The 18,230-nt window shown below is 49.8% G+C and overlaps 5 protein-coding genes across 5 annotated transcripts; 2 read left to right on the top strand and 3 right to left on the bottom strand.

Annotated features, from left to right (window-relative positions):
- Positions 1 to 24: 24 nt before the first annotated feature.
- Z519_09685 (uncharacterized protein) lies at positions 25 to 1,055 on the bottom strand (the record flags this gene model as incomplete). Its single annotated transcript, XM_016767406.1, has 2 exons — positions 25 to 764; positions 821 to 1,055. The coding sequence occupies 2 exons, from the start codon at positions 1,053 to 1,055 to the stop codon at positions 25 to 27; spliced, it is 975 nt and encodes a 324-aa protein (XP_016616198.1).
- A 1,461-nt stretch (positions 1,056 to 2,516) lies between these two features.
- On the bottom strand, positions 2,517 to 7,376 carry Z519_09686 (uncharacterized protein; the record flags this gene model as incomplete). Its single annotated transcript, XM_016767407.1, has 3 exons — positions 2,517 to 6,905; positions 6,945 to 7,230; positions 7,279 to 7,376. The coding sequence occupies 3 exons, from the start codon at positions 7,374 to 7,376 to the stop codon at positions 2,517 to 2,519; spliced, it is 4,773 nt and encodes a 1,590-aa protein (XP_016616199.1).
- A 439-nt stretch (positions 7,377 to 7,815) lies between these two features.
- Positions 7,816 to 8,742, bottom strand: Z519_09687 (uncharacterized protein; the record flags this gene model as incomplete). The annotated part of the gene is made up of 5 exons (XM_016767408.1): positions 7,816 to 8,104; positions 8,154 to 8,402; positions 8,452 to 8,490; positions 8,540 to 8,641; positions 8,687 to 8,742. 5 exons carry the CDS (start codon positions 8,740 to 8,742, stop codon positions 7,816 to 7,818), a joined length of 735 nt encoding a protein of 244 aa, XP_016616200.1.
- A 215-nt stretch (positions 8,743 to 8,957) lies between these two features.
- Positions 8,958 to 10,978, top strand: Z519_09688 (translation factor GUF1, mitochondrial; the record flags this gene model as incomplete). Its single annotated transcript, XM_016767409.1, has 2 exons — positions 8,958 to 9,664; positions 9,715 to 10,978. 2 exons carry the CDS (start codon positions 8,958 to 8,960, stop codon positions 10,976 to 10,978), a joined length of 1,971 nt encoding a protein of 656 aa, XP_016616201.1.
- A 2,172-nt stretch (positions 10,979 to 13,150) lies between these two features.
- Z519_09689 (uncharacterized protein) lies at positions 13,151 to 17,643 on the top strand (the record flags this gene model as incomplete). The annotated part of the gene is made up of 2 exons (XM_016767410.1): positions 13,151 to 17,344; positions 17,404 to 17,643. 2 exons carry the CDS (start codon positions 13,151 to 13,153, stop codon positions 17,641 to 17,643), a joined length of 4,434 nt encoding a protein of 1,477 aa, XP_016616202.1.
- Between the last annotated feature and the right edge of the window lie 587 nt (positions 17,644 to 18,230).

Consider the following 18,230-nt stretch of genomic DNA (forward strand, 5'->3'; position numbering starts at 1 on the left):
CAAAAGCACCAAGGGTGCTGGAAATCAAAGTCGCATGACCACGTCGCCTCCGTCCAGTCCTGAGCTGCTCCGCTTTTCCGAGGTGGACTTGTTGGTCGGTGCCCGCCTCTTGACCATCACTTCTTCCGGCATTCGATATGTCTTCTCGCAATTGACAATCGGTCCTAGCTCAAACCCACCAGGCTCTTTGGCAAGCAAGTCGAGCAGGGTTTCTTCAAAAACTGCCTCTTCGGATAAATCAACTGCGGTCTTCCACCTCTTGCGCCGAATGATCGTGGAAGGTTTCTGCCTGGAAGATATCCCCTCCACTTCGAGTGGATGAGCAGCATCCAATTTAACGACCCCGGCCAACTTGCGCAATGCTTGCTCACCAAGTTTCCCTTCCTGGGTCGCCAATTCTCTCATCTTCCTACTATCAGACTGTCGTTCTGGGTAAACGGGTGTATCCTTGTAGGTATGTGCAGAGGGCAGCTCGGGCAATCCCTTGGTTGAGAAGGAGAATTTCTTCAACTTGCCGTGGCCGTCTAAGCCCGGACCGAGGAATGATGCTGGAAGTTCAACGAGATTGTGGAATTCATCTTCAGGAGGCGGCGTCGGTAGTAAAGGAGGGTTGATGGAGGGTTGAGTCTGATAATGGCCGAGTTGGTCGTCGGGCCGAGGGATGTCGAGAACGTCGATCGCGGTCTCGAAATCGGTGGCGATGGGACAGGTTCGCCGAGCTGCGGTCATGGAGCGTCGGACCTTGGAAAGGAATTGGAGCATGACTGTCAAAGCAAGTCAGCATGTATGCGCCGTGCTGCCGTGACATAAAGTATCCTACATTCGTCCATGGCTGCTGCTAAGGATTCCAATGCCACCGACTCAATCACCGGATTCTTGATGCCTTGCCTCTGTGCCTCCTCTTCACATATCGCCTTTATAGACAGCACCAATAAATCATCGACCACCTCTTGCGCTAGCAATGCTGGTTCCGAGGTGGGCACGGTCTGGTGTTTGTGTCGCATGATATGGTGGTGATGGTATGGGATCTTCTTCTTCGGCGAAGGGGTGAACATTGCACAGGACTCTCAGAACAACAGTTTAAATATAGGATAGGGAAAGAGCGTGCTTTGGTCTGCGATCTCAGTTCTGTATCACCTTGTGCCCGCGATCGACTCTCTTCCGGTATGGGGAAAGGCAGCGCAGGGAGTCGACTGCGAGAGGAACCAAAGAGGGAAAGTGAATCGACGAGGCTGAGAATTACATAAGTTGCCAAGGCTGCTTTCGGGCCCTAGAATCTCAATTGGACTGCGGATCTGAAGGAGCTTCACAAGCTACTTGTATCAGACCACCACTTTGCTTAGCTACCTTTCTACTCCTCCCCTTTTTATTCGTCTCCCAACTTCACCCTCACTTTGCATTGCCTCTCAGAGTCGGGGCCTACCAACATTTAGAGGAAGAACTGAGCTCGAGCAGAGCCAGACCAGAACCATGGCGATCAAACCGATTACAGGAGTGCGTCTTCGCCCCCCTCTTCTCCGGCACACATCCTCCTTTAACAGGAAACGAAACATCTGGGATTGCCCTTGAAATTGATGTGGAGCTGCAAAGCTAACAAAGAGTAACTTGTGCAGATGCTTCGACGAGGTCTCGTTTTGGATATCAGCATTGCGCTCGGTATGATCTACCCTTCGAGCTTTTCCTCCGGTCTTGCAGTATCGGTTTAGTCTTTCACATTTTCAAGAGATGGATCCCACAAACAATTATCACCTTTCGCTTCCGTTACGCCCGAACGATCTGAGTCCTGTGAATCCTTGGAGAAGGAAGACGAGGCTCCTGGACCAGAAACCATCGCAGAGCATATGGCTGATGGAAACATATATAGGTCTCGGCACAACATTCGGCTACCTCTGGTGGTACGGCTACCACCTACCCCGCGTCCGAGCGAGGGACAACTTCTACGCAAGACTCGAGGACCAGCGGGCGAGGGAGGCAGGATTTAAATAAACGCCTTTACACGATTCTAAGTCTTCGATGCCGCATCGTGCGCTGTGCTAGGATAAGACGTGGGAGGCTGCGGATTGTCGGCGAAGAGCCACTTCCAAGGAGAAGACTCTGCTTTGTGGTAGCTACACCGGTAACCTTAGGAGTGCGCAATGCGTTGATGCGTCGAGGGTGAGCAATGTGACAAGGCTAGGAGAGGAGAGGGAAAAGGCTTGAGGCGGGCTCTGTACATATCAAACGCCCGGCATTTGAAAGAACAAAAGACTAAGGTTGTAACAACTACAGTTGGACTCTTCGTGCACTTCGCGTCATTCTATGTTCTTCTGATTCAGCTGCAAGAGTTATCTGCTGCACTAGCAATGTTTCGACATATTTTGTTCGAACTCATGGTGACGAGTCCCAATCCCCCCAAGGGTATCTATCTGGCAAAGACCGCAACGTTGCTTTCCGACTGCATATCATCGTATCGACAGCCATTCATCTTTTTCACCTAAAAAAGGGGATACTGACATCGAATCGATTTCTCACGGTGCTCACTTTCTCTTCTTCTCTTTCCTGACCGCCCTCTCCCAACTCTCCTCAAAAATACACACTCTCTTTTCCAACGCTCCTCCCGTCTTGCCCCCGGTGTCGGCACTACTTAGATTCAAATACCTCACCACCTCGACACTGCCGGTGCCCACGCCCATGGTTTTGCCCACAATCACACTCTCGCTGACGCCCTCGATCCGGTCCACCTTGCCCGCGGCACCGGCATCGAAGACATGATCTGCCGTCTTTTCGAAACTGGCCAACTGTAGCACGGAGTCACGCATTTTTGCTAACCCGAAGCGCGTGATGCCCAACACCTCGCCTTTGTATGTCATCACATCGGCCAACAGGTACATGTGACGCGGATCGATTGACAAACCTTTCGTGACTTCCTGGATCTCAGTGATGATTTTGGAGCGAGCGGCTTCGATCCCGAGGACCTGGAGGGTTTCCATTACGGAGTTTGTTTCGGTATGGTAGGGATCGACGCCTTCGGTGTTCATACAGTAGCGAAGGCCGTAGCCTTCGACCATGACTTTGTGCATTTGGACAGGAGCGGCGTCTTTTTGAGGGACGGAACTGGGGGGGATGGAAGCTGTCGGCTCTTCGACTTTAACTTTGGAGGGAGCCGTGGCTTTTTCGCTCGAGGCCTCATCTTTGACCTCCGCGTCCGTACTTGATTGTGGCTGCTCGGTCTTCATCTCCTGTTCCGCTAGGACTCTCCGCATAGCCTTGATTTCATCTGATCGTGGGTCGTCTTCCGCCATGACCACTGCCCTGGTTGCTTGGGGATGGCCGAGAACATGTACATGCGGCAGTATGCGACGGAGAGTCTGAAGGCGAATAAGCCGTTCACTCTGACCTTCTTCATCAACCTTTGCCGCTAATCCTCTCTTGGCAGACTTGATCGCGAAGTCCGTAGAGATTCTGAGCTCATCTTTCTTGGAAATCCGGATCCTCAGCTTGGCAGATTTGAGTTGTCGGTGTTTCTGGATGGCAACTATGATATCCTCCATTGTGAGATCTAAACCGAGCTCGGTAATCGTATCCATTGAAATCTGGAGGTAGATGCAGCTTGGTTTATCCAAAGAGTGGCGTATTTCAATCCAGGAAGTAACGTCTGCAAGAAACAGGCTTTCAATTCGGCCTTTGACGATACGAGCAAGACCTTCAGGTATTGATAGATCTCTCCTGCGCTCCAGTCGGCAAGTGATGACTGGCGTACTGATCTCCCTCGAGGCGTTGATGATTTCCTTGATTCGAGGAACACCTGCGGTCAAACTCATACCAGCAACACCAGCAAAGTGAAAGGTCTTCAGCGTCATTTGGGTTCCCGGTTCTCCTATGGACTGTGCCCCGACAGCCCCGACCGCATGCCCAGGCTCCACGCGAGCTCGCTCATATTTCTCCAAGCAGAGATTGACAAAGGCTTGCAATGTCTTTTTAGAAAGCTTAGACGTGAGCTCAAAACGATCTTTTGTAGATGGAGGCGGTTTGGTCAGCGTATGCTCGTCTGTTGAAATGAGCTTTTGGTTGTTCGAAACTTTCAATGCGGTAGGATTGGCGCCTTTTTTGCCTGAACGTCGTTTCGGCGCAGGTTCTTCGTCACCCACCTCGTCCGGCCCAGCCGCAGCTTTTCGTTTCCCTTTAGAACCTGTTGCAGAGGGTGGTAAAGCAAACTGTTTCTTCTTCGCCCTTGCTTCGTTGAAAGCCTGGGATTTTGCCATGACGAAATCATGTATCGACTGTAAAAATGCTCGATTACTTTCGTGCTGGTCGACTAATCTGTCGTCCTCAGTATCATAGCGATGTTCAACACCATTGAGCCCGAGTCTTGTCAACAGACGTCTCTTTGCCGAGAGAGTTTCTTCCATGACACCAAAAATCTCGGTATCTCTCAGACCATGGTCCTTCATATTGAATGTGGTCGCCTCAACATGAGCATAGGTGCGTTCAAAATCAACTGGTTTCGCACTTGCCTCCATGTCGACGGGATCGAGGTCATCGTCTCCGAAGCGAAACTGTACGATGTTGGAAGCCGAGTTGCGGACTGTGCGATCATAGTGAGTAGAAAGATCTTCGAGAGACTTCATCAGTCGTCTCGACATGTAACCAGTCTCTGCTGTCTTGACTGCAGTGTCCACAAGGCCAACTCGACCACCCACAGCGTGGAACAAGAATTCGTAAGGTAGTAGCCCGCTGAAGAAGCTATTCGAAACAAAGCCTTTTGAGGGAGGTGATCGTTCATGCTTCAGGAAATGCGGTAAGGTACGGTCCTGAAAACCATCGGCAACACGCTTTCCTTCAATATCTTGTTGTCCTAGCAGAGCCGCCATTTGAGCGACATTGATATTTGAGCCTTTGGATCCCGAAACTGCCATGACCATTGGAGTGTTGTTTTTGCTGAGCTGAGAGGTCAAAATCCCGGCAATGTTGGTTCGAACCGTACTCAACACCCGGATCTGCTCGGCCTCGAGAGTGCCTGCGTTGTCCAAACCCGCCTTTCGTTTCAGCTTGCCTGCCTTTGAATCGCGGACAAAAGAGCTACACTCGTCGAATACTTTGGCTATCATATCGGCCTTTTCCTTGACGAGTTTTTCGGGCGGAGTTACATCACTGATGCCAACAGTGAAACCTTGATTGCCCAGCCACCTCGCGCAGAGTTTAGACAAACGATTCATCCCCTGGGCGGCGGCGTCCGGTCCGAAGTCACGATAGAGAATGTAGAAGATCGAGTTTTTCTTTCCTGATCCAACCGTTGACTTGTCCATCCTGCCACAAAGCACTTCTGAGTTGCGGACACATAAGAAACTGTCATCTTGAAGGTCTCGGTGTAGGCCTGGGTGGTATTGGTTGTGATCTCGGCAAGCGGCATCAAGATTGACCCTCACATGCGACTCCTTGTTTGGTCGCATCAAGACACTGAAAACCTGCTTGCCTGTCCAGAGTGTCTGTGGCTTAATGATTGCAGGTGGAGGAAGGTCGAACTTTGTTTCAGGTTCCAGCATCCCGCAACACATTGTCACAAAGGTTTTTTTATCGAAGAATTGGTCCAGGCTGCTCAGGAGGAACGACGCCGTGATGAAGTCTTGGATTGCCGAAATAATCGGTTCGCCGTTTTTAGGGGTTACGATGTTGTGCTTGACACCCATCAAAAGCATTGCTTCCGTCCGAGCTTCTTCAGTCTGAGGGACGTGGAGATTCATTTCATCCCCATCAAAATCGGCATTGTAAGGGTTGCAGACACATTCGTTCAACCGAAACGTCCGATGGGGTCGAACTTTGACGAAATGGCTAAGGATGCTGAGTTTGTGCAGTGACGGCTGGCGGTTGAATAGGACCACATCTCCGTCTTCGAGATGGCGTTCAACGATATCGCCTTCTTTCAAATGACTGGCTGTGAGATGATTGCCGAACTTCAGGGAATTTTTAAATCCTTCCTTCTTAATCACATGGTTGGCTCCCGGCCAGACATCAGGCCCATTGCGCACTCGTTGTCGTAGTTTGTCAATATTGAGCTCATTGACCACTTCCGGGTAGGTCATGTTCTTTGCCACCAATACAGGGACTGCGACCTCATCAATGCGCAGATTTGGGTCAGGGGAAATGACAGTCCGTGCAGAGAAATCGACACGTTTGCCAGAAAGGTTGCCTCGAAAGCGTCCTTGCTTTCCTTTAAGACGTTGGACGAACCCTCTGATCTGCTTGCCAGAGTCACTTTTTGAAAGACCAGGGACGTCACTATTGATGTACATTGCCAGCTGCAAAGACAAATAATCCCAATGCTCAATGATTTGTACGGTGGGCAACCCCTTCTCCAGGGTTTCGCGTAATGCATCATTCGCAGCAACGATGTCTCCTAGCTTCGCGGTAATATCATCTTCTGTGCTTGAAGCCTCTTGTCCTACCGATGGTCGGATACACGCAGGAGGAGCAGGGACATATGTCCAAAGGAAAGATTCCGGTCTCGCGGAGAAGAGTCCGAGCAATTCACGATCGGAGCGGCGGATTCGTTGGAACAACCGGAAAGCTCGAAGAGGGGTTAGGTCGTCCATTGCCTTCTTGAGATGCTTCTCGAGTTCGGAATTTGCAAGTTTTGCACTCTCGAAGGATTTGTCAAATGCTACCTTCTCGGGCGGCGGAACCTTTTTGGCCGAAGTAGAGGCGTTATAAGACCTGAACTTGTCGTGAGTTATCTTGAGGGAATTCGTCGTAGCTTTCCGAACCAAGCCATTGACAGCTCCGCACTCGAAGCAAACCTTTGTTTTTTTACATTGGTCCGCAACCCGTCTGACAATAGCAGTCTGTTTCAGACTATCATTCTGTGATTTGCGGATCGCGTTCAGGAATTTTCGGCGGTCGACTTCGGAGAGGAGAATGCAGGAACAGTCCTGAAAAGGTCAGTACTTGGTGCCGGTGTGTTTGAACACAATGCCTGCCTTGCAAATGCTCTGTAAAATCTGGATGACTTTTCTGAAATATCCGACATGATAAACCGGGAGGACCAGTCGGACATGTCCAAAGTGTCCGTTACATTCTTGTAGATGTTTTCCGCAAGTCTCGCAGGTATTCTGCTTAGACGACACTCCCATGCGCCTATCAAGGGGCCCATATTCAGCGATAGCACGTGTTCCATCTGAACGTGTCTTGTCAAGATCGAATAAGCGGCGGTCGACGAGTTCAACGGCGGACTGATTGATGATGTCTTGATCAGAACTAGACACATTAGAATCTTTCTCCAACTCTCGCCACAGTCGATCCTACAAGACGCCAAATTGAAGTTCCTTGATCACTTTGGGAACGTCATTTATCACTTGCTCTTTTCCCAGGATGATATCCTGGACCTGCGTGGCTGCAGCCATGTTGCTTTCACTATCACCGAAGTGAGCGGCGTGGGAATAGGGAACACAAAGGAGGGTCAGGCATCGGCGCGGTCGTTGTTTCCCGGTTCAATAAGATGAGCCCCGATCGATAGCGACGGAATGTCTATAGTTCGTGGGCAGGACAGGCGAAGTGCATGTTACGGCGTGAATCATTCATTTCTGGAGGAGCAGAGAAACCATGGTGGGTGACCGCAAAAAGTTTCTCCAACTTCACCCCACTCTACAAGGCTGCGCAGCCTCGCCACTCCGAGCCAATCATGGCCATTATCAGTCATGCTCGACTCATTCAGGCACCGAGATCAGTATTTGGGTTGCTTATCCTTCAAATTGCCAGTCCTATTCTGTCATCTATCGTTAATCTCATCAGCTCCAAGAGGACCCTGGAACTCCATGCCTCCCCGAGAATACCGTGGGACTTTCACTCCGCCAATCGGTAGCTAACCATAGTGTCCACCTTATGATTGCTGGTGCTGAAACTTCGTAGTTGGACTTTCTCCGCGTTCTTGATCTCTTTGGCGTCGCTGTCTCCCCATTCAATAGGAACATCCGAGTCCGCATCAGCGTAAACCAACACGTTGAATGTGCAATTCCCATCCAACACGGGTAAAAATGTAACAGACGCTGTGATCTGGCGGAAGATGGCCTGAATCTCTTCCTGTATCTGAGCTTCGGTCTTCTCGGGTTCCGTCTCCCCTGCTGCTGCCTCTCTGTTTCCTCGTTAGTCTTGTCTTGCAGCCTTCTTTGTGCGTGGCTTACTCGGGTGCTGCATTTTCCTTGTCCACCGCCTTTTTTGAGGATCGCTGTTTCGAAGACTTTCCCAAGAGTTGGACATCGAACTGCCACCTCTCTACGTGCTCACCGGTCTCTCTGCTGGTGATGACCACCACCAGCTTCGAGATCTTGCCTCCGACCATCCATTTGTTCAGCTGTGACATGATCTTCTTGATGTATGCTTTGACTTGATCGTCCGAAGATACGAGCATGTTGAGTCCATATTTCTTGACCCTGTGATCCTCAGTCAGCTGTTTCCCCCGGGTGTTTCCATACGGCTCACGGTGTGAAATCTTCTGCGGGATATACGCCTCTCTGGAATCTATGGTGTATCAGTATATGGTCTCCCTATTTTCAACCCCATGGCTCACAGTATCGTGTTTATCGAGTATTCAAACTGCTTTCTTTCAGTCTCGGCGCATGTGAGATCGACCCGGACGCACTTACGAATTCCGCGACTGTCTTCGATGACCCTGCGCATTCATTAGCACGTTATTCTCATTTCAAGCAATGCGAACTTCCCCTTGAGAGCGACTTTATGAAGTTGCGACTTGTCCTTCTTTTCAACCGCCATCTTGTTCATGGCGAACGTTCACTGCGAAGCAAGGCATGATTGACGAAAATTGGGAGGTTTTGTGTTGGTGCTGATTGTTGACCGGGCAATAATCGGCGGCATTCAGATTCTGCACGTGAGAAACAACAAGATTTTCCCAGCCCAAGCACAGCACCAAGCGCACATCCAGCACGCAGTCAGGGTCAATGTCTGTCACCACCTCATTCTTTTGACCCATGCGATCATGGCTGCAGATCTTTGCTCGGCGAAGAGCTGCGTTAAGCAACGCTTCTGCCTCAACATGGCATAGACCCCGAATACGACCCTTTGCAACCTCTGCCTTCCGCTCCGCGTCGAATAACAGTCATGTAGGCGACCTCGAGACTCGTATCGCCGCCATCCCGATTCAGCGATATCGTAACTTCTGCATCGTTGCGCATGTTGACCATGGCAAGAGTACACTCAGCGACCGACTTCTGGAGCTGACCGGCACCATCCAACCAGGCTCGAACAAGCAAGTCCTTGACAAGCTGGATGTGGAAAGAGAACGGGGCATCACAGTAAAAGCTCAAACATGTTCCATGATTTACAACTACAAAGGCGAGGATTATCTACTTCATCTCGTGGATACTCCCGGTCACGTTGATTTTCGTGCCGAAGTCTCGCGAAGCTATGCTAGCTGTGGCGGCGCTCTGTTGCTGGTGGATGCCAGTCAAGGCGTCCAAGCCCAGACAGTCGCCAACTTCTATCTTGCTTTCGCACAAGGCTTGTCATTGATCCCGGTCATCAATAAGGTCGACCTCCCTCACGCCGACCCTCCAAGGGCTTTGGAACAAATGCATGATGCCTTTGAATTGGACCCTGATTTGGCTGTCCTAGTCTCAGCCAAGACCGGCCTGAACGTGGAAAGCGTCCTTCCAGCTGTAATTGAAAAGATTCCAGCGTAGGTATCAGGACGTGCCTTTGTCCAAACATCCTTGCTGACTGTGACAGACCCGTCGGGGATCACACGAAACCGCTGCGATTGTTCCTGGTAGACTCCTGGTATTCAAGTTACAAGGGAGTCATTCTACTGGTGCGAATATTTGATGGCGAACTTCGTGCTGGAGACCAGATTATTTCGTTCGCGACGGGTCTCAAGTATACTGTGGGCGAGGTTGGTATTATGTATCCGGATCAAACACCCCAAAAGGTCCTTCGGGCTGGCCAAGTTGGATATGTTTTTTTCAATCCTTCGATGAGAAAGAGCAGCGAAGCCAAGATTGGAGATACATACACCAAGGTCGGATTCCAAACGCAAGTCAAGCCATTGCCGGGCTTCGAAGAACCCAAACCTATGGTCTTTGTTGCTGCATTTCCCGTGGATCAAAGCGAATTCGAGCACCTCGAAGATAGCATTAATCAGCTCCTGTTGAACGATAGGAGTGTTACTATCCAAAAGGAATCATCACTGGCACTCGGCGCTGGATTTCGTCTGGGATTCCTGGGGACACTGCATTGCTCCGTCTTTGAAGACCGACTTCGACAAGAACATGGGGCAAGTATTATCATCACCCCACCTACAGTACCATTTAAAGTCCTCTACAAGAACGGCAAGGAAGAGGTCATCACGAATCCTGCCGAGTTCCCAGACGGCGACGAGACACGCAAGAATGTGGCAGAACTTCGTGAACCCTACGTTCTAGCAACTCTGACCTTCCCCGAAGAGTATCTGGGAAAGGTCATGGAACTCTGCGAAGCTAACCGAGGCGAACAAAAGTCCATGGAATATTTCACATCCTCTCAAGTCATTCTGAAATACGAGATGCCCCTGGCCCACCTCGTCGACGACTTCTTCGGGAAATTGAAGTCGGCTACGAAAGGGTATGCTACCCTTGATTACGAAGAAGCGGAATGGCGCGTGAGCAACATCGTGAAGCTCCAACTGCTGGTTAATAAGGAGCCTGTCGATGCCATTTCCCGCGTAATGCACCACTCCCAAGTCCGGCATGTGGGAAAGCAATGGGTGGAGAAATTCAAGGAACATGTCGATCGCCAAATGTTCGAGGTAATCATCCAAGCTGCCGTCGGTCGACAGATCATAGCGCGGGAAACGTTGAAACCGTTCAGGAAGGACGTAACTGCAAAACTGCATGCGGCGGATAAAACGAGGAGGATGAAGTTGTTGGAAAAGCAGAAGGAAGGGAGGAAGAAGTTGAAAGCTGTCGGCAATGTTGTTATTGAGCATTCAGCTTTTCAAGCATTTCTGGCGAAGTAGGGAAGGGAATAATGCTCTTCAAGCCTCGATTGGATATTCATCACCGAACAAAGTCAACCCTCGTATCCCAGCTTCCCTCTAGCCGTTACTCGATCTTTCGCTCCGTGGCAGTCCAAGTGTATTGCTGCATCGTTGTAGGATTACTCACAGTTCGCGACTTTGAGCAAATCCGTGATGGACATGTTTCCTCATTGTGTCAGCAGATAGCGGAGATTACAATGTAGGAATGGACTGGCAAGCCAACGGAATATGAGGTCCAAAGTTAGGCTTGTATGAACCAGCGCACCCCAGCACTGTGACAATAACAGCAAAAGATGCTGAAGACTTTTCGAAGCTGAGCAGAGAAAGAGCGAGTGTGGGTGTTGATGGGTTGGGAATCAAGAAGGGAAAAGCGGGCTTGAGTGTTGATGGATTCCGTGTCGTTGAGGAAAACAGTTCGGACAACAGTGACCTGCTTCAAGATAGAGGTATGTGATAATGTTTGGGTCGCAGCCGTCCGGTGGGCATTAGGATATCAAACAACGCAACGAGGGAGAAGCCCAACGCACCAGCTGTTCTCCAAACCGATATACACCCTTTCAGACATGAGGGACAAAGTCGCTCCAGCTAACACGCTCGTAAATCCCTGCTGGCGCTGATCGCAACGAAATAACTGTCTCAACAATGAGGAACATTCGGGCTATCACGTACGCAAGTATCAAGAGATTCAAAGTTCATTCTGACAGCCAAGACTCAGCTTCGTCACAAAAAGATGAAAAATAGAGTGCAATCACTACAACACCCGAGGAAACGCTGGACACTCTCCAGAGAATGCTCTCTACTGTGGTGGGGAACGAGTAGTTCCATGCAGTGAGATGCCATCCCCCAACTGATACAATCAGTAACAACGACAAGCACAACAACAAGAAGCTCAGGCCATCATTGCCGAAGTCAGTTTGAGATAAATGCAATTCCAGTATCTGTGATTGCCTTTTACCCTTTGGGTCCGCAAGCATTCTGTCGATATCTTGGCCACTGATCGATGAGCAGCGGATCTTCCTTCGTGTAGAAACTCCACTAGGCTTCTTCCACCAAAAGAACAGGGTGACAGTCGCGTAGATGATGACGCCGAGTGCTGTGACTTCTAGGAGAGCGAACTCCATCCCTTTGATGGCGCTGCTAATACATTGGGGGGCGAACCGTATAAGTTGTGTCGTAGCGATAACTTTTTGAAAGATGTTCATACCACTCTAACCGTCGATCCCGGAGCATTCAATCTCCAGGAACACTAACAACTGCCGGTCTGATGATGATTCGTCTCTCATTTCGATATTCCAATAGGCATCCGCCCATGCCGCCGAAAAACGAATGTTTCATTGTCCACTATCGAAATCCATGATTCTGCATCTTCTGAGTCTGGGTGCGAGTAGCGTGGTATTCAATGATTGCTATCCCAGATATATATTCTGGGGCAATAATGGTTATTAGGGCCCACTTAACCTTTCGAGCTAGATCCCGCCATGTCGACTTGTAGGGAGAAGTGATTGAGAGATGCTGAACGTTCCAGGTGCAAAAGATGATTGTGAAGATACAACCCCACACGAGTTCCATCGTGCCTGGCACAGGGCTGACAGACACGAAGCCGACATGCTGATGGATATTGTTAGGTAGGCCGTCTGCTGAGGACATGGTCATTGATAAATACTGCTCAAGAGACCTAACTTGATAATATCGCATAAAGAAAAACAGTCTTTGCATGACAAGAAGGTCGACATTTACAGTTGATGCTGCTCTGGTGATTCTGGGAGGTTGAGCAACCGCCCTGTCCAAATGCGACGGTTGAATGTGATTGCATTTGCGCGGCTGCTCTGCGCTACTTGCTAGAATTTGGCCAATTGTGCTCGTACAAGTATCTAGGCCTGTATGCAGTATTACGTACTTTGTATTTCGTAGGTATTACCTAGCGAGGCTGGGTAGCAAACTACTTTATTACTGTACGAGCGAGCCGAGCTGCGGAGTAGCCTTGGCACTACAAAAAGGCTGAGCGGGGGATGGTGGAAAGTTCTTCCGCTGCATGCGATGCTTGGCACTGGTCTGACCATTTCCTCTTTCGTCAATGTCAACACAGACAAACATTGAGCCTTCTCAACTGACTCGGTAGCTATCCCAGCACTCCAAGAGACTCGGTTCAAGATGTCGGCTGAAACACCAGTTCGACCGACGCGCCGTGCTGCGCGTAAAAACGTTGTTGTAGAGGAGTCCGAAGACGAGCTGAGCCTAATTCAGGAGGATAACGATGATGAAGAGTTCACGCCTGCACCGAAGCGAAGCCCGCGAAAATCTACGAGAAGACAAACAACTGCAAATGTCGCCGCATCGCCTAAGAAATCAGCCCGCTCGCGCAAAGTCAAGACCGGCGAAGGGATCGAACCCTCACAAATATTCGATGCAGAAGAAGCCGTGTCCAGTGGACCTCCCTCCCCATCTAAGACTGCGTCGCCCCGAAAACGAAAGAGTGCAGCTCCTCGAAAGGGCCAGAGGTCTTCCGTTGTCCCTCCCCTCCCTGAACTACCTCCTCCTGACACTACCACCAGCCCTGCGCCTGACAACTTACCAGGAACGCCATTGAAGGACATTACGAGTCGGGCCTTGAACAAAAATGTCCAGGTGGACGTGGATCAAGAATTACGCAAGCCAACAAGACCGGCAGATGTGATGCTGGAGAAGCCCATGGACATCGTGATACGGGCACGGGCGCAAGCTGTTCCGAGTGCGGAAGAGCCTACGGGACCCAGTTCTAGGATGGTCATTCGACAATTAGTCATGACAAACTTCAAGAGCTATGCTGGGAGGCAGGTGGTGGGCCCATTTCATGCTTCATTCTCTGCGGTCGTTGGACCCAATGGTTCTGGGAAATCCAATGTCATCGACTCTTTACTTTTTGTGTTCGGTTTCAGGGCGAGCAAGATGCGACAGGGCAAAATCTCGGCGCTGATCCACAGCTCGGCGCGCCACCAAGATCTTGACTTCTGCGAGGTTGAAGTCTACTTCCAAGAGATCATCGATCTACCGGGAGGGAAACACAAAGTGGTCCCAGACTCGGAACTCGTAGTCTCAAGGAAAGCGTTCAAGAACAACTCCAGCAACTATTATTTGAACGGCAGGTCAACCAATTTTACGGCAGTGACGACGTTGCTGAAGGATAAGGGTATCGATCTGGACCACAAGCGATTCTTGATCTTACAGGGTGAGGTCGAGTCGATTGCACAGATGAAGCCAAAAGCCGCAAACGAACATGACGATGGGCTATTGGAGTACCTTGAGGACATCATTGGAACCTCAAAGTACAAGACACCCATTGAAGAAGCGGCTGTCGAGCTTGAAAGTTTCAATGAGATTTGCATTGAAAAACAAGGTCGCGTTCAGCATGTTGAAAAAGAAAAGAACAGCCTCGAAGACAAGAAAAACAAGGCTTTGGCATTTATTCGGGATGAGAACGAATTGGCCGAAAAGCAGTCAGCCCTGTACCAAATCTACATCGCCGAATGCGAAGACAACACCAGGGTCACAGAAGAGGCGATACAGCAAATTCAGCAGCAGCTCAATGCCGAGCTGGAGAAACATGCTGGCAGTGAAGATGCCATCAAGGATCTTGAAAGGGCTTACCACAAAGCTGTCAAGCAATATGAGCGTATTGAGAAGCAGGTTCAAGAGCTTAATAAAGAGCTCGCTAAATGCGACAAAGAGAACGTCAAGTTTGATGAAAAGCGCAAATTCATCAGTGGAAAGCAGAAAAAAGCGGAAAAGACGGCCACCTCCAGTCGGCTGGCTGTATCTGAAGCCCAAAGTCTTGTCGAAAAACACACGGACGATGTCCAACGGAAAAGTGCCGAAGTTGTTGAGCTTGAGAAAGAGATGGAGCGAGAGGAGCAAAAGCTGGCCGTCATCAGGGAGGATCTTAAGGGAAAGACCCAGGGCTTCTCCGATCAGATTGCGGCGAAACAAAAATCGTTAGAGCCATGGAATAAAAAGATCAACCAGAAGCAATCAGCAATTGCCGTTGCGCAATCCGAGCTCGACATTCTCAAGGAAAAAGCGAACAGTGGCCAAAAAGCAATAGACCAGGCCAACGAAAGGATTGCAAGCATTGAAGCAGAGAAGACCACGAAGCTTGGAGAAATTGAACAACGAAAACACGAAAAAAATCGTCTGGAGAAGGATATTAGGAAGATCCAAGATGCTTTGCAAAAGCTCGCTGCTAGTGAACCCGAGGTCCGATCACAGATATCTTCGGCTCGACAGAAGGCGGATGAGGCTCGTGCGAGCCTCGCAGCCAGTCAAAATCAAAGCAACGTCCTCAAGGGTTTGTTGCGCCTCAGGGATTCTGGTCGAATTGATGGGTTCCACGGTCGCCTCGGCAATCTGGGCACGATCGATGAAAAGTTCGACGTTGCCATTTCGACTGCCTGTCCATCGTTGGAGAACATGGTTGTCGACAATGTCGAAGTCGGCCAGCTATGTATTGAGTATCTCCGAAAGAACAACCTAGGACGAGCAAACTTCATTCTTCTGGACAAATTAGCCCACCGTGACCTGTCTCCCATACAAACTCCTGAGAATGTGCCTCGACTTTTTGACCTCATCAAGCCTAAGGATGGGCGATTTGGCCCCGCTTTCTACAGCATCATGCAGAATACGCTTGTTGCGCAAGATCTCGAGCAGGCAAATCGCATTGCTTATGGTGCCAAAAGATGGCGAGTAGTCACTCTTGACGGTCAATTGATTGACGTCTCTGGCACTATGAGCGGTGGCGGAACCCGCGTTGCACGAGGTGCGATGTCGTCTAAGTTGTCTTCCGATACAACGAAAGACCAAGTTCAAAAGCTTGAGAATGATCGCGATCAATTGGAGAAGCAATTCGAGGCTTTTCAGACAAGACAAAGGGAACTCGAGGCAAGCCTTAGAGAAAAACAAGAGGAAATCCCTCGGCTGGAAACTGCTATGCAGAAGACCAATCTTGAAGTAGAGACCTGCGCCAGGAATATCGCAGACGCGCAGAGACGTATCCAGGATCTGACGACGGACTTGGCTAGCACCTCAGTGGACGACTCTCAGATGATACGTCTTCAGACGCACATTGAGTTAACGAACAAGGAACTTGCAAAACTACGCTCCGAGACGGCCAGTGTGGAAGCCGAGATCCAAGCTCTACAGGACCAGATTATGGAAGTTGGTGGTATTCAACTCCGAACTCACAAGGCTCGGGTCGATGGCCTGAAAGAAAGAATCGACATGTTGAATGATGACATCTCGAATGCTGAAGTAGCAAAGACGAAGAACGAAAAACTCAAGGCCAAGAACGAAAAGACGAGATCGGATGCAGAGAAGGAACTTGAATTGTTGTCAAAAGACCTTGAGAAACTGGAACAGGATATCGAGAGGCACAAGTCTGCTACCTCGGAGCTGCGAGCTCAGGTGGATCAAGCTGAAGAACAACAGACCACAATGAAATTCGAACTTGGAGGCTTGAAGAAGGATCTCGACGCGAAAACAGCCGAGTTGAACTCGACCAGAGCCGTTGAAATCGAAATGAAAAACAAGCTCGAGGAGAACCAAAAGGTTCTGGCAGACAACCAGAAAAAGAGTCGTTATTGGACAGAGAAGTTGTCCAAACTTACATTACATGACATTGTGGACCTGGAAGTAATATCCCAAGATCAAGGCGAGAAACAGCCTCAGCGACCGGCGAATGAAGAAGAAATGCCTGACGCACCTCCTGAAGCAGATCCTGACGCCATGGACATCGATGAAGGACAGCATGAAGAACAGGAAAAGGTCCCTCCCACGCCGGCACGAAGGCAGCTACAAACATTTACCCGCGATGAGCTTCTTGATAAAAACAAGGATCATCTTGTTGCCTCAATTGCGGCACTCGAAGAAAAGGTTTCCAATGCCTCGAGCATTGATTTGAGCGTCATAGCCGAATATCGCCGTCGGTGTGAAGAGGTGGCATCCCGGATGAGCGACCTCAAGAATGCTGTGAAGACAAGAGATGCCGCGAAAACTCGCCTGACTGATTTACGCAACCTTCGCCTCACGCAGTTCATGACAGGCTTTACAACCATCTCCTCGCATCTGAAGTCTATGTACCAGCTCATCACGCTAGGAGGCAATGCTGAACTCGAGCTTGTGGACAGTCTCGATCCGTTTTCCGAGGGCATTCTATTTTCCGTCATGCCTCCGAAGAAGAGCTGGAAGAATATTGGCAATTTGTCCGGTGGGGAGAAGACACTGAGTTCGCTTGCTCTAGTGTTTGCGCTCCATGTTTATCGGCCCACGCCCTTGTACGTGATGGACGAGATTGATGCGGCTTTGGATTTCAGAAACGTAAGTTGTGTTCTTGATTTGTTAGTTGCTGCTGGTGGAATGCTGACTTCGTCTTGTAGGTATCAATTGTTGCCGGTTACATCAAAGAGCGTACCAAGAACGCACAGTTCATTGTCATTTCCTTGCGAAACAACATGTTCGAACTCGCGGAGCGCCTGGTAGGTATCTACAAGGTCAATCACATGACAAAGAGTGTCACAGTGGAAAACAGAGACTACTTGGCTATGGGAGGACGGAGGCAGGAGCAGACTCCGGAAGGGGGTAGAATTACCAGTGGACAACCAGGACAAATTCCATGAACGGCACATAATTCAGTGATGGAGATGAAATCGAAGTGACGAGAAGACGCCCGCGACCGATGACTTTAATGACATGTTTTCTGCGGTGGCTTTTGGATATGAAATGTCTGTATTATGTGGTATGATTCAAGATGGAAGGAATTTGAGCCTTGGGCTATATCTGTGCCATGGTCGCGAGAGGCAGAGAAAACAAAGTTTCAACTTTATTGGCAACTTATCCACGTGAGGAGACCAAATCTGTCTTCAGAATTTGGAACCCACGGGCCACAGCGAACACGATTCACGCACAGTACATCCTCGCCTGTTCGCGAAGAACATCCATCTCCCAGGTTTGGGGAACAGTTGCATTCAGGAAGTATACATAATAGGTGGAGCACCTTCCTAGCTGGCAAGTTCAGGGTTATGCGGAAGTGTTACTCGTCTCTAGAGTCACACAACACCACTCGAGTATTCTTTCAGTGTCGACTGTTCTCGGCGACGAGTTGGACCCAGTCACTGGCAATTGGAAACTGGGTCCATCAGGTTCCTGGCATGATGTTGCTGGTCGGAGCTTCCTCTACCCCTTCTTTTCGTTGTTGGATGATGCG

Source organism: Cladophialophora bantiana, assembly GCF_000835475.1.
Source record: "Cladophialophora bantiana CBS 173.52 unplaced genomic scaffold supercont1.16, whole genome shotgun sequence".
Taxonomy (NCBI): Eukaryota; Fungi; Ascomycota; class Eurotiomycetes; order Chaetothyriales; family Herpotrichiellaceae; genus Cladophialophora; species Cladophialophora bantiana.